Here is a 13,853-nt window from a genome sequence, read left to right as displayed (position 1 = left end):
TGCATTTAATTGGACATTGAGATGTAGCGGGTCTGCAGCAGACTATGTCATACAATTGGATTAAAAAATGTTGTGACAGGAAATGAAAATGTTACACTGTTCAAATGTGAGGAGTTGGCAAAAGAGGTTCAAATTTAACGTGCAGGGGTCTTGAAAAAACACGCGCATTGCACGTCAATAAGGACATATACGGTAATAGCTTTTGTTTCATTGTCACCTTTTTATCCCCCCATCGGCGGAGGAATATTTTTTTGGCGTTGTCTGTCCGTCCGTCTTTCCGTCCGTCTGGAGCTTTATCTTGGAAGTGCTTTGGCGGATTTCATTGAAACCTGATATGAGTATATATATTGATAAGAGGATGATGCACGCCAAATGGCATTGTTCACAATCTGTTAATAACGGAGTTATGGCCCTTTGTATCTTGAAAAAATGCTTTTTTGAGTGTCAAATATACACTTTTGTGTCCAGAAGCATATTGGCGGGGGATATCAATTCAACGAATTTGCTTGTTAATAGGTAGTTTTGTGTGTTTTTTTTATTCCCCCAGTAGGGTGGCATATAGCAGTTGAACTGTCCGTCCATCTGTCCGTCCGAAAACTTAAACATTGGCCATAACTTTTGCAATATTGAACTTGATATTTGGCATGCATGTATATCTCATGGAGCTGCACATTTTGAGTGGTGAAAGGTCAAGGTCATTTTTCAAGGTCAAAGGTCAAACAACAAATCCAAGGGAAGTAATAAGCTTTAAAGGGAGATAATTTTTATTTCTCATTTGGCAGGTACAGATAATTTTTACAATTGAAGTAATATTTTTTAAAGGGATATACTCAATAACAAAAATAAATAAATCAAAGGGGCGCATTAGGGTAAATTCTGACAAACCCATCTCTTGTTTAAATCATTAATGTAAACAATAAAATAATATAAGGAAAGATATAGGATTGAAAATGGTAATAGCACAACAATAAAAATGACTCTTTAAAGTATTAAAGCTTTTATTCAACAGTAATATTTTATTGGGAAGTTTTCTAGTCATAGATAAATAATTTTAATCATTGAAGGAAAGAATCTGGGATTACAAAAGGTAAAGGATGCCACCTAAAAGGTGGAAAATTGGACCTGCCTAGTGACCTTAACTAATTGCTAAATACAAAAAAGTCTTTGTCTAAAGTTTTAATTCAGGTTATTAAATAATAGTGTTGTCTTTTTTATTGAATATTTGAAAAACACTTTAATATGAAATTTATGAAGATTTGTATACTTTCTGTTTTGACCATTCCAGAAGAGCACTGGGGGGAAAGCAAAAAAGGATCAAAGCTCAGCACCCTTCTTTTTTGCTCTAGTCATTTCCGTTATCATTTAAACGATTGTTTGCATGTATAATTGTGCATGTAAATTAAACAAATTTAGATTGCTTCTCTTAAAGGCCTTATTTTCACAGATTGATTTATTTTTTAAACTTAAAAAAAAAAAAATCAATATTGTGAAATTTGCATCTTTAAATGCCCAAACATGTAAAATTATATAGGAATTATTCATAAATGTAATCTGTTCCATTCCAGTAAACAACATGGCCGGTCATTCCTTGCTCCACAACTCCTCCTCCCATCATTCGACCAATCAAACCCTGACCAACCAGCTTGCAGCAGTGGCGCCCTCGTTGTTAGGGGCCCAGGGACACCTGTTAGCAGGGCTGGGTCAACAGGTTGGCATAGATACTTGTCTGCTGGTTCGCTGTAGTTAACTGACTGTGAAGCATTATAAAAACTTGATCATGTTGTCTTTTGGGTTTAGTTTCACCTCCTTTTAGCTGATTTCCTTCGTTTTAACGCCAACTTAGCTTTACAAACAGTTTTCACTTTTCAGGATTCATTTGAAAATCAAGATATAAGGTGAACCCGTAAAGGATCACAGGATTTCATCATTAAGTGTTTTTTTTTAATTAAAATAGTTAGGAAATCTCACCCCTGGTCTTGTCAAAAAGTCCTAAAAATGTTTTCATTTTAAATATATTTATAAAAATTATATCAAGATATGACTTGTACAATCATTAAACTTTTTGAGAGTTTTAATATAAGCATTAGAAAGGTCAAGAATTTATTTTAATGTCCCCCTTTCTAATTACAATTTTACACATTTGTGTTTGTGTGTATGTGTTTTAATGAAGTAGACTGTATTATAAATGACTCCACCTGATTGTATGTAAACCTTGTTTAAAATCAAAATTTGAAGCACAATTATTTATTTTATTGTCTCCCTTCCCAATGATGATTAGAGTGTACTCACACCAAATACAAACACATATGAGTCACGTTCTGAGAAAACTGGGCATAATGCATGTGCGTAAAGTGTCGTCCCAGATTAGCTTGTGCTGTCCGCTGGTATTTTTTGTTTAAAGGAAGTCCCTCCTTACCGAAAATCTTGTTTAGGCGGAAAGAGTTGCCCTGATTAGCCTGTGCAGACTGCACAGGCTTATCTGGGACGACACTTTACGCACATGCATTATGCCCAGTTTTCAAAGAATGCGACTCATATAAATCTCTCACCCTGATTGGCTTTCAGCTGCTGTCACACGTGTCACTCTCCCAGGCAGACTCCCCCTCAGGCCAGGCCTCCAGCCCCGTTTCTAGCCAGGCCCAGGCTATGCTGCACTCCATACAGCAGACCCTGTCGGCGGCCAGTGGGGGTCACGGAGGTCACAACGGCCTCACCCTCCAGCCCTCCCTCACCGCACGATCCATTGGCCAGACCCTCAACTCATCTCAGCTTAAGGCACTTGGCGTGAATACATCTGCCAATACTGCACACATTCTGGGAAAGATATCCGAGATCGGAGCCTCTGGACACACGACTTCCGCCATAAATTTGGCCAATCAGATTCTTGCTACCAGGGTCACCTCCACCCAGCTCATTAATCATGTGCCATCTTCACTGGAGGGTCTTATGCCAAGTGAATAGTTTGATTTCTTTCCTAGCAAAATATGCTATTTTTACAATCTTCGTTTTTAAAATAATAAATCATTTAATGTCATGGTAATTTTTTTCCATAAATCATGGTTCATCATGGTGTTAGTTCATCAAAAGCATTTTCATTGTGACCAGATTTATTGCATAATCATTTTGATAATTTGTTCCTCAGAATGTTTTTGATTCTTAAACGACAATTTTTTTTTTCAAAGACATTTATTATTTTAAGATTCAGTCCTTGAAGATTGTTTTAACGTTGAATATTACACACATGTTTTTTTAATAGGACTATATACGTATCCTCACTAATTGTCTTCAAACACTGTAGGTTTCTCTTTAATCTACTTTCTTGATAATTTCCCAACAGATACAGTGGGTAACTCGACAGAAAGTACGACAGTGGATGGGATCAACCTGGACGAGATCAAAGAGTTTGCCAAGCAGTTCAAGATCCGCCGCCTCTCCCTAGGCCTCACACAGACCCAGGTCGGCCAGGCCCTGAGTGCCACAGAGGGGCCAGCATACTCACAGTCAGCAATATGTAGGTCAGTATGGGACAGTCAGCAATATGTAGGTCAGTATGGGACAGTCAGCAATACGTAGGTCAGTATGGAACAGTCAGCAATATGTAGGTCAGTATGGAACAGTCAGCAATATGTAGGTCAGTATGGAACAGTCAGCAATATGTAGGTCAGTATGGAACAGTCAGCAATATGTAGGTAACTTTGGGCCCGCCTACTTACAGTGAGCACAATTTAGGTCAGTATGGGCCTGCCTACTTACAGTCAGCAATATGTAGGTCAGTATGGTGACAGTGTGCAATATGTAGGTCACTATGGGCACACCTTACAGTCAGCAATATGTAAGTCAGTATGGGCATAAATGGACGGGCATACTCACTGTAAGTAATTTGTGGGTTAGTCTGGGACAGTCACCAATATGTAGGTCAGTATTGGACTGTCACCAATATATAGTAGGTCAGTCTTGGACAGCCTGCAATATGTACATCACTATGGGATGACCTACTTACATATATATGTCAGTATGGGACATGTTAGGTTTGTGTGGGACATGTATAGGTCAGTATGGGACATGTTAAGTTCAGTATGTGACATGTAAAGGTAAGTATGGGGCATGTAAAGGTCAGTATGGGACATGTATAGGTCAGTATGTGATATGTATAGGTCAGTATGGGACATGTATAGGTCAGTATTGTGCATGTATATGTCTGTATGGGTCATATCTAAAGTGTAAGTTCTGACGAAGTAAGATGAGAATATACTAAAATATACTTGAATATGATATATGTGAATCCTGTAATAAATATGATCAGGTTGATATATATCCTATAAATCTGTACTGCATTCTGTGCAAAACTGGCACAAAATAAGTCATTCAGACAGGCTTTTTTTTAGTTTCTGCCCAAACTAACATTGCCTAACCAAAAAAGACAAAGTTATATTTTGCCTGTCAGAAACTATGCTTCTTCAAATTGTTCATCTCAGAACCGTTGTACATTTGCAAAGACTAAGAATGATTCCACATATTTTGAATGTAATGTCAAGATTACCTTTACAATCAAGTATGATGTGCACCCTTGACTTGTGTAAAAAAGTTCTGTTTAAATTGTACCGGGGTAAGTATTTTTATGCTCCCCCAAAAAGTTTTGGGGGGAGCATATAGTCGCCGCTTCGTCTGTCCTACCGTGTGTCCATCCATGCACAATTTTTGTCCGGGCTATTTCTCAGCAACTAATGACCGGAATTCAATGAAACTTTATGGGAAGCTTCACTACCAAGAGGAGATGTGCATATTATCAGCGTGTTCTGGTCGTATGATTTGTCACAGAGTTATGGCCCTTTGAAATTTTTCATTAACTGTACATATTGTGCAATTCTTGTCCGGGCTATTTCTCAGCAACTAATGACCGGAATTCAATGAAACTTTATGGGAAGCTTCACTACCAAGAGGAGATGTGCATATTATCAGCGGGTTCTGGTCGTATGATTTGTCACAGAGTTATGGCCCTTTGAAATTTTCCATTAACTGTACATATAGTGCAATTCTTGTCCGGGCTATTTCTCAGCAACTAATGACCGGAATTCAATGAAACTTTATGGGAAGCTTCACTATCAAGAGGAGATGTGCATATTATCAGCGGGTTCTGGTCGGATGATATTTCACAAAGTTATGGCCCTTTGAAATTTTATATAAAAAAATTATTGTCCCCACCAACTACTGTGCCCTTAAGACGTTTCCTTTTGTCTGAATATATAGTGCAATATTGTGACAAAAAAACCTCAGGGGAGCATCACCCGTCTCCGACGGTTTCTTGTTATTCATAAGTTTTTGCTCCAAATATGTCTGACTATTTACATTGAGCCTACCTGTGACCAGGTTTGAAAAGCTGGACATTACACCGAAGAGTGCCCAGAAGATCAAGCCTGTGCTGGAGCGCTGGATGGCCGAGGCAGAGGAGCGATACAAGAATGGCATGCAGAACCTCACAGAGTTCATAGGCAGCGAGCCGTCCAAGAAACGCAAGCGGCGCACGTCCTTCACTCCACAGGCGCTCGAGCTGCTGAATAAGTTCTTTGAGAGGAATACTCATCCTTCAGGTTAGATAGAGAGGAATACTCATCCTTCAGGTTAGATAGAGGGGAATACTCATCCTTCAGGTTAGATAGAGAGGAATACTCATCCTTCAGGTTAGATAGAGGAATACTCATCCTTCAGGTTAGATAAAGAGGAATACTCATCCTTCAGGTTAGATAGAGGGGAATACTCATCCTTCAGGTTAGATAGAGAGGAATACTCATCCTTCAGGTTAGATCGAGAGGAATACTCATCCTTTAGGTTAGATAGTGAGGAATACTCATCCTTCAGGTTAGATAGAGAGGAATACTCATCCTTCAGGTTAAATAGAGAGGAATACTCATACTTCAGGTTAGATAGAGAGGAATACTCATCCTTCAGGTTAGATAGAGAGGAATACTCATCCTTCAGGTTAGATAGAAAAGAATACTCATCCTTCAGGTTAGAAAGAGAGGAATACTCGTCCTTCAGGTTAGATAGAGGGGAATACTCATCCTTCAGGTTAGATGGAGAGTAATACTCATCCTTCAGGTTAGATAGATAGGAATACTCATCCTTCAGGTTAGATAGAGAGGAATTCTCATCCTTCAGGTGAGATGGAGAGGAATACTCATCCTTCAGGTTAGATAGAGAGGAATACTCACCCTTCAGGTTAGATAAAGAGGAATACTCATCCTTCAGGTTAGATAGAGGGGAATACTCATCCTTCAGGTTAGATAGAGAGGAATACTCATCCTTCAGGTTAGATAGAGAGGAATACTCACCCTTCAGGTTAGATAGAGAGGAATACTCATCCTTCAGGTTAGATAGAGAGGAATACTCACCCTTCAGGTTAGATGGAGAGGAATACTCATCCTTCAGGTTAGATAGAGAGGAATACTCACCCTTCAGGTTAGATAGAGAGGAATACTCATCCTTCAGGTTAATTAGAGAGGAATACTCATCCTTCAGGTTAGAAAGAGAGGAATACTCATCCTTCAGGTTAGATAGAGAGGAATACTCATCCTTCAGGTTAGATAGAGAGGAATACTCATCCTTCAGGTTAGATAGAGAGGAATACTCATCCTTCAGGTTAAATGGAGAGGAATACTCATCCTTCAGGTTAAATGGAGACGAATACTCATCCTTCAGGTGAGATAGAGAGGAATACTCACCCTTCAGGTTAGATAGAGATAAGATGATGGTTAAAGTTGTAAGAAAGGCTAGGAACTCTGGCTGAATGGCTCCCTTAAGTTGAGAATTGTTTTATAACCATGTTTAAATGTGTGTTTTGGATGACTGTACAATAAAAATAATATGAAGGTTATAATTGGAATAATTTTATTTTTATTAAGTGTGTGTGCATATAACAAAGGAGTAAATATATATACCAGTATTTAAGTGAACAAATCATATTTGAATCAATGCACTTATTTGGCAAATAGCAGTCTCTGATTTGAAAGAATGTCCAACTGTTGTTTTCATTTTGATAGTGGCATCATAATATTTATTTGTATCTTTGAAAACCTTTGAACAGTCTTACTATAAGTACTCTAAGTACTGGTCACATCTTATGATGCATTCTCGAAAATATCTCAGTAAATCTTTTGCTTTTGACATGATCTCATAAAATAACAAATGTATTATTAGTATTTTATCTGATTGTTTTTAACTTTTAGTATTTTTTTCTGATTTATTAGTTTTTACAATAAATATAACAACCTGTTGAACATTAATAATTTATATATATTTGATTCATGTTTTTGCTGTATGTCATTCACTTACATTTGATTTACAGGTGCAGAGATGACAGAATTAGCGGACAAGCTAAATTATGACCGAGAAGTGATTCGTGTCTGGTTCTGCAACAAAAGACAGGCCCTAAAAAACACTATCAAAAAGCTAAAACAGGAAGGCCCTGGTTTGGGCTCCTAGTTTTTTACTACATGTCACTTGTGGTGCAAAAAAGTGGCACTAAATAATTATCATTTGGCTTTCTCATTGTCATATATTCCTTTAAAACTGTCACTAATTGGGACCATGTGTCAGGAAGTGTTCCATGTTTTTACAAAGAAAAAGTAGCAATTTATGTACTGGTGCAATAATTATATTTGAATTTGTAAGATGAAATCTGATTGGTTGACTAATGGAATATAGCAAATGTAAATGTCAATTGATTTGCTATGTCAGTTATTGTTCAATGATTAAAGTCTAGGTTACGAATAGTTTTATTTGTGTTAGGATGTAAAATATTCATGTTCTCCAGTGTTGTTGTGCTTAGTGATATTTAGATTTTTTAAATGAAGTTGTACAGGTATTTATGTTTTAATTTATTAAATTATTTATTCGATATAAGCATTTAGTTGGAGAAGAATGTTATATTGTTGTGTGTTTTTAAGTACCAAATATGGTTGTGACATAATGTTGCACTAGGTATTCAGCAGACAGCAGCTTGTCATGAAATCATATCAATCTTTGTTTAGCTTTGTACAACGTAAATGCATGTTTGTGTTATGACAAATTCAATTTTAGCATTATAATTATGATTATTGTTACTAATGTTGGTGCAAATTCGAATATTATTATACGTATTGTCAAAAGCAATATTCATGACGTTAAATATTCACATATTTTGTCAAAAATTTATACAATGTTTTGGTTGATATGTGTTTAACAAGAACTTATAACTATGGTATTTGTAATCACATAGCAATTCGAAATGTACTAAATTGTGACCAATCATGTCCACCACAAATAAATCTGATACTGCGTAACCAATTATAAAACTCAACTAAATGCTTTTAGCATTAATGGATTTCATATTATCGTGTTTATTGTTCATGTCTGTGTTTGTAAAAGAAAATGTTTATCTTTGTTGATGTAATCTAATTAGCTGTTACGGATCCATGTAGTCAATCATCGTTGTTCTTTATTCGTTCTGCCATAAAATGAAGGAGTTGTAGTATTTTGTGTTTGTAAAAGTGAACAATCCTCTGTCCTCAATTGCTAATTTGAATGATAGGGTTAAACAAAAATTTAAAAAAATATGGAAATAAAAGTATGTTTTTAAAATCATATTGTGAAGCAATATATTTAAATAGTCAAAACTATCAAAATGTGTTATGAAATATTGTTTATAAAGTTTGTAAAAAAAATTTTATTTCAGAATCATTTAATGAGTTTTAAGTCACCATTCCATTCCAGATTGTATACTGAATATAACAATTATCAATTACAACAACATGACTCAAAATTATTATTGGTTAGTATTGATTCAAGAAGATGGATGTTATCCTAAAGTAGATTGAGCTCAGAGGACAGGTGCTTTTTCTGCCATAATCATGTTTGTATTATTTTATGTTAAATCTCAGCAGAGTTCTGATCTCAGTCATTGCGTTTCATACTCTTTCCATACTCAGTTGTTTTGTGTTCATTTCCAAGTCTGTATCATTCTCTAGCAAGATTACCTCTGTCATTGTTTTGCCAGTAAAACGTCTAGGGTCATTTAGCAGCATTTTTAGTCTACTCAATTTGCATTTATTTTTAGGGCTATGAACTTTGTTCGAAGCATAAACAGCTTTTGAAAACTTGCTTTACATAATATCTCTCAATGAATGCTTTCAACTGGTAAATTGGGATTCTTTTGAAAACTTGCTTTACATAAAATCTCTCAATGAATGCTTTCAACTGGTAAATTGTGATTCTTTTGAAAACTTGCTTTACATAAAATCTCTCAATGAATGCTTTCAACTGGTAAATTGTGATTCTCTTTTATTCCACCATTTTTTTTAAACAATATCCAATCCAAGTTGTGATTCTTGTTTCATGTACAATGCCTTTAATTTATTTTTATTCAGTTGAAGTTTAACACATAACATATCTGTAATCAGAGTATTTATATAATTCTTGTTATATAGATTTAACTGTTTGTTATTCTTGGTATCTCATATGGGCTGAATAAGACAGATTGTGTTGAGCACAATTTTTTTTATCTAGCAATAAAGTGAAAAAAGCTGTAAACCGATTATATGATTGTTTACTTCAAATAATACCAATCTTTACTTGTAGATTAGAAGTGAACAGACTTTATGGAAGATATGAAACAGTTCATTTAGGGATAGATTAAGAAAATTTACCAGTAACACACCCAATATGTGTTCATCATTTTATACCATTGTTAATGAAGTTGAATTATTAGTGTTTGTAAGTATTGAACATTATGAAAACCTTATGTGCATTTTTAGTCTGTATTTTAATATATTGGTTGGTTGGTAATTTTTGTTAACGTTTTCATTATATATTTTAAAATTTTGATCAATTTAAGCTTTTATAACTTTTAAAGGTTTCTTTATACCTGTTGAGCTAAAATTTAAAATAGCTATTTAAGTTTGTACTTATCCATTTAATACCATTTACAGTACACAAATATATTTATTTTGTTTTGGTTACACGAGTAATTGTGCTCATTTTCTTTGTTTGATTTTTGTTTGGTTTTGCTTCACATGATCATCGATTCGTTATTTATTTCTGACATAACATGTGTGCCTTCTTAGTTTTTAAGGGCTTGCTGTTTTAAAGCTGCAAATAAGTGTAGTATTAATAAGACCACACATTTTATAAGTGAGAACTGTTTTGGCCATTTTTTTTAGTTTTGGACTTTGTATTTGAATATGTACAATATATCTAGTCAATATAGCGGTCATTTATTTGTAAGTTTTGTATAACTGTCAAATGATATGTGCAACATGTATTACATGTATCACTCATGCATCATTAGAGTCGTGTTCTGAGAAAACTGGGCATAATGCATGTGCGTAAAGTGTCGTCCCAGATTAGCCTGTGCAGTCCGCACTGGCTAATCAGGGACAACACTTTCCGCTTTTATGGTATTTTTAGTTTCAAGGAAGTCCCTTCTTACCAAAAATCAAGTTTGGGCGGAAAGTGTCATCCCTGATTAGCCTATGCGGACTGCACAGGCTAATCTGGGATGGCACTTTACGCACATGCATTATGCCCAGTTTTCTCAGAACAAGACTCATTAATACTTTTAAAGCAAATTTATGCATATTACTTGTATACATTGTTCAGTCATTTGTTATGTCCAACTTACGCATTGATCAATGTACAGTCATACTTTTTCTTATGTTTTGCAAATTAACCAATAATTAGTTACATCCCAAAGTATAGGGTTAATGTGGAGCTTTTATAATAACGTGTTTTCTGTCATCTATCAGTGTTTTTGTGCAAAAAATATGTATTTTAACAACATTTCTCAAATCCCATGACAGATTTTTACAAAACTTCACAGGAATGATCTTAAGGTGACCCTCCTTCAAAGTTGTTCAAATCATAACAGTCTGTAGCATAGTTAGTCACCAGAGCTAAAATAGATTTTGATAAATCAAAACTTCAATACTCTTCTCAACCAGAAAGGTCAGGGGTTTAACATTTGGTTTTACGACATCGTTTGGTGGTTCTCTGCTACGTTTGTTCCAGTCATGCCCTTGGGGCCAAAATGGCTAAACCTGAGGGGTCAAATGATTTTGTAGACGTAGGTGTAAAAATAACTTAAAATCTTCTTCTCTAAAGCAACAAAACTCAGGGGTGTAACATTTGGCATAAAACATCTTATGACGATCCTCTACCGGGTGTTTTAAAATCATGACCCAGTGGTCAAAATTAAAAATTGCTTGAAATATTTGTTCTTACTCTATCTTGGCTAATTTCTAAAATGATTATGAAAACATAACAAAAGCTGCTCTGAACAGTTTGGTTTGTTTTGGTCCTTTGTAAGTGGCTAAGGCCTTTCAGGTCCTCTTGTGAACATGCTTGCTAGAGTATCAACTAATTTTTGAATGAAAATACGTGTTAAATACATGTTTAAATATTTTCACCTTAAATTTGTTGTTTCTGTAATTGAAAAGTTCCAAGACAAAAAAGCAATTGAGGCTTGCGAGTTAAAAAATGGTACTGTTATGAATCATTTTATAACATATGAATGCCTATTTATTAAGTGTATGCTTTTAGTTGTTACAGAATAATCAGTCCATTTAACTGCTGGATACTTTTTATGCCCCCGGATCGAATGATCCGGGGTATATTGTTTTTGGCCTGTCTGTCTGTCACTGTATCTGTCCCAAAATTTTAACCTTGGTCAAAACTTTTGTAATATTGAAGATAGCAACTTGATATTTGGCATGCATGTGCATCTCATGGAGCTGGACATTTTGAGTGGTGAAAGGTCAAGGTCATCCTTCAAGGTCAAAGATCAAATATATGGCTTCAAAGCAGCGCAGTTGGGGGCATTGTGTCACAAACACAGCTCTTGTTTGAGTTAATATCACTTTAACAGTATTGCTTGGTAATTTTTCAGACAATGTATTTAGTAAAAATTAATATGGTTTTGTTTAATTGAAATAAGATGAAATTTTGCCTTTTGTGTCGATCTTACTTGTAGAAATAAAAGCATTAGAATAATAAAATAATGAATTATAATCTTCGCAATAGTTACAGTAACAGTAGATATTTTTACGTAAGAAAATGGTTTTCTTGCCATCTCATTTCTTCCTATGACAGTCTCTCTCTCTCTTCACCTGTCGTCACCTCTTACAGTAAGATGCTTGTTTTATTTATGTTTTGTAACCTAATTTTGCGATCGATACTTAACTTAAACTGATTGCATCTCATATGGAATATAATTTGTAATTCTGTGTTTGAAAATTAAGAATAAAATATGCATATGTTTTTCATTAAGTGTTTTGTACTGAATATTATGTATCATCTCATTTTTGACAGAGTGTTGTTTCTTCCATGTCATATATACATATATGAACAATTTGTGTTTTATATGTGCGTTTTACATCTTTTTTTTAAAACAATTTTGTTGAAATGTGCAATTATTATTTATATTGAATTCCAGTGGAATAAAACTGTTAAAGTATAAACATGTGCTGTTTTATTTGACAACATTTGCAGACTTAAATAAGGGTTAGTTAGGAGACTGTTGTACAAATGAGGGGGTGTCTGTGAAAACCAGGCTTTATGCATGTGCTTTAAGTATCTGTCCAGATCAGCCTGCGCAGTCTACACAGGATAATCAGGGTTTACACTTTACACCTAACCTGGACTTTTGTCTAGAAGATATTTATTTGAATAGAAAAGTTCGAGAAAACAAAAAGTGTTGTCCCTGGTAAGCAAGTGCTGAGAGGTTCTGTGAATGCCTAAGCCAGGTTTTCCAAGAGCACATTTTAATTGTATGTTTTCAACATTTTTGGATAAAATACAGATTTTTCACATTCCACTTTTGGAACTTTTAAAACCATTCAGTACAACTCTTTCTTCTGAAAATTTGGTAGTCAACACTCCAGGTTTTAAAACTGTAAATAGAAATTGGAAACTATTATCTGATGTAATATCCTTTAGGCATTAATTAAAAAGATGTAGAGGTATGAAGAATTGCCATGAAATTTGACTTTAATTGTAGCATTGGCCTGTGGGGCAAAGCCATTGGTTTTGTACGCAAAACATTTTCTTTTGAAGACAATAGTAGTAAGATACCTCCATGTCTTTAGTAGAAAGTATTGACCCTTTGCATGCTGGGAAATTTGTCGTCTGCTAAAATGTCATCTGCTGAATTCCTAAAATTAGCATTTTCTGTGATTAAATAAAAAATACTATCAGAATATCAAACAGTTTGGATACTGATGAGACGCCAGGTTCTGTGGCGTCTCATCTGGATCCAAACTGTTTGCAAAGGCCTTTAAAATTCGGTTCCAGAACTGAAAGAGCTAATAGACATGGAAATCTTTGGATCCTGATGAGACGCCACGTTCTGTGGCGTCTCATCTGGATCCAAACTGTTTGCAAAGGCCTTTAAAATTTGGTTCCAGCACTGAAAGAGCTAATAGACATGGAAATCGACGACTTTGACTTTGATTTGTGAGATTGACTTTTGATTGCAAAGCATGGGAGCTGTTTATGACACTCTGCTCATGGAGAATCATTATCTGAAATATACAGTGCCCCAGATAAGCTGCGTATCGGCGTTTTTCACCCTATTAAAATGTTTAAATACGCAAAGAAATTCAATATAATGCGTATTGAAAACGCAATCAATTTGACTTTTACGCTAAATCTTTAAATTTGATGCGTACGATACGAGTCTCGATCGAAAATGCTTCGCTCAATTTCGGTAATTTTTAATTGGAATAATTATCGTACGGCGGCAAAGATTTTATTCATTCAACAGTGAGCAAGCGCCTGGATGACGGAGGAGCAAAACAGTCGAAGTTCTTTAAACGCTATGCGGA

At 35.2% G+C, this 13,853-nt stretch overlaps 1 protein-coding gene and 1 long non-coding RNA gene across 2 annotated transcripts in view; both read left to right on the top strand.

Moving 5' to 3' along the window:
* Window positions 1-12,488, top strand: part of LOC127856128 (POU domain, class 6, transcription factor 2-like) — a 30,748-nt gene extending 18,260 nt beyond the window's left edge. Inside the window, exons 6-10 of the mRNA XM_052392127.1 lie at window positions 1,566-1,708; window positions 2,566-2,953; window positions 3,338-3,515; window positions 5,368-5,588; window positions 7,343-12,488. Coding sequence (XP_052248087.1) covers window positions 1,566-1,708; window positions 2,566-2,953; window positions 3,338-3,515; window positions 5,368-5,588; window positions 7,343-7,479 — 1,067 coding nt within the window. The 3' untranslated portion in view covers window positions 7,480-12,488. The remainder of the gene's footprint in view (window positions 1-1,565; window positions 1,709-2,565; window positions 2,954-3,337; window positions 3,516-5,367; window positions 5,589-7,342) is intronic.
* LOC127856129 (uncharacterized) lies at window positions 6,289-7,033 on the top strand. The gene is made up of 3 exons (XR_008037860.1): window positions 6,289-6,366; window positions 6,547-6,666; window positions 6,697-7,033. It is a non-coding gene; the product is annotated as an uncharacterized LOC127856129 (long non-coding RNA).
* Window positions 12,489-13,853: the final 1,365 nt, after the last annotated feature.

Source organism: Dreissena polymorpha, chromosome 13, assembly GCF_020536995.1.
Source record: "Dreissena polymorpha isolate Duluth1 chromosome 13, UMN_Dpol_1.0, whole genome shotgun sequence".
Lineage (NCBI taxonomy): Eukaryota > Metazoa > Mollusca > Bivalvia > Myida > Dreissenidae > Dreissena > Dreissena polymorpha.
Note: the sequence above shows the minus strand (reverse complement) of the source record. Positions and strands in the feature narration are given on the sequence as shown.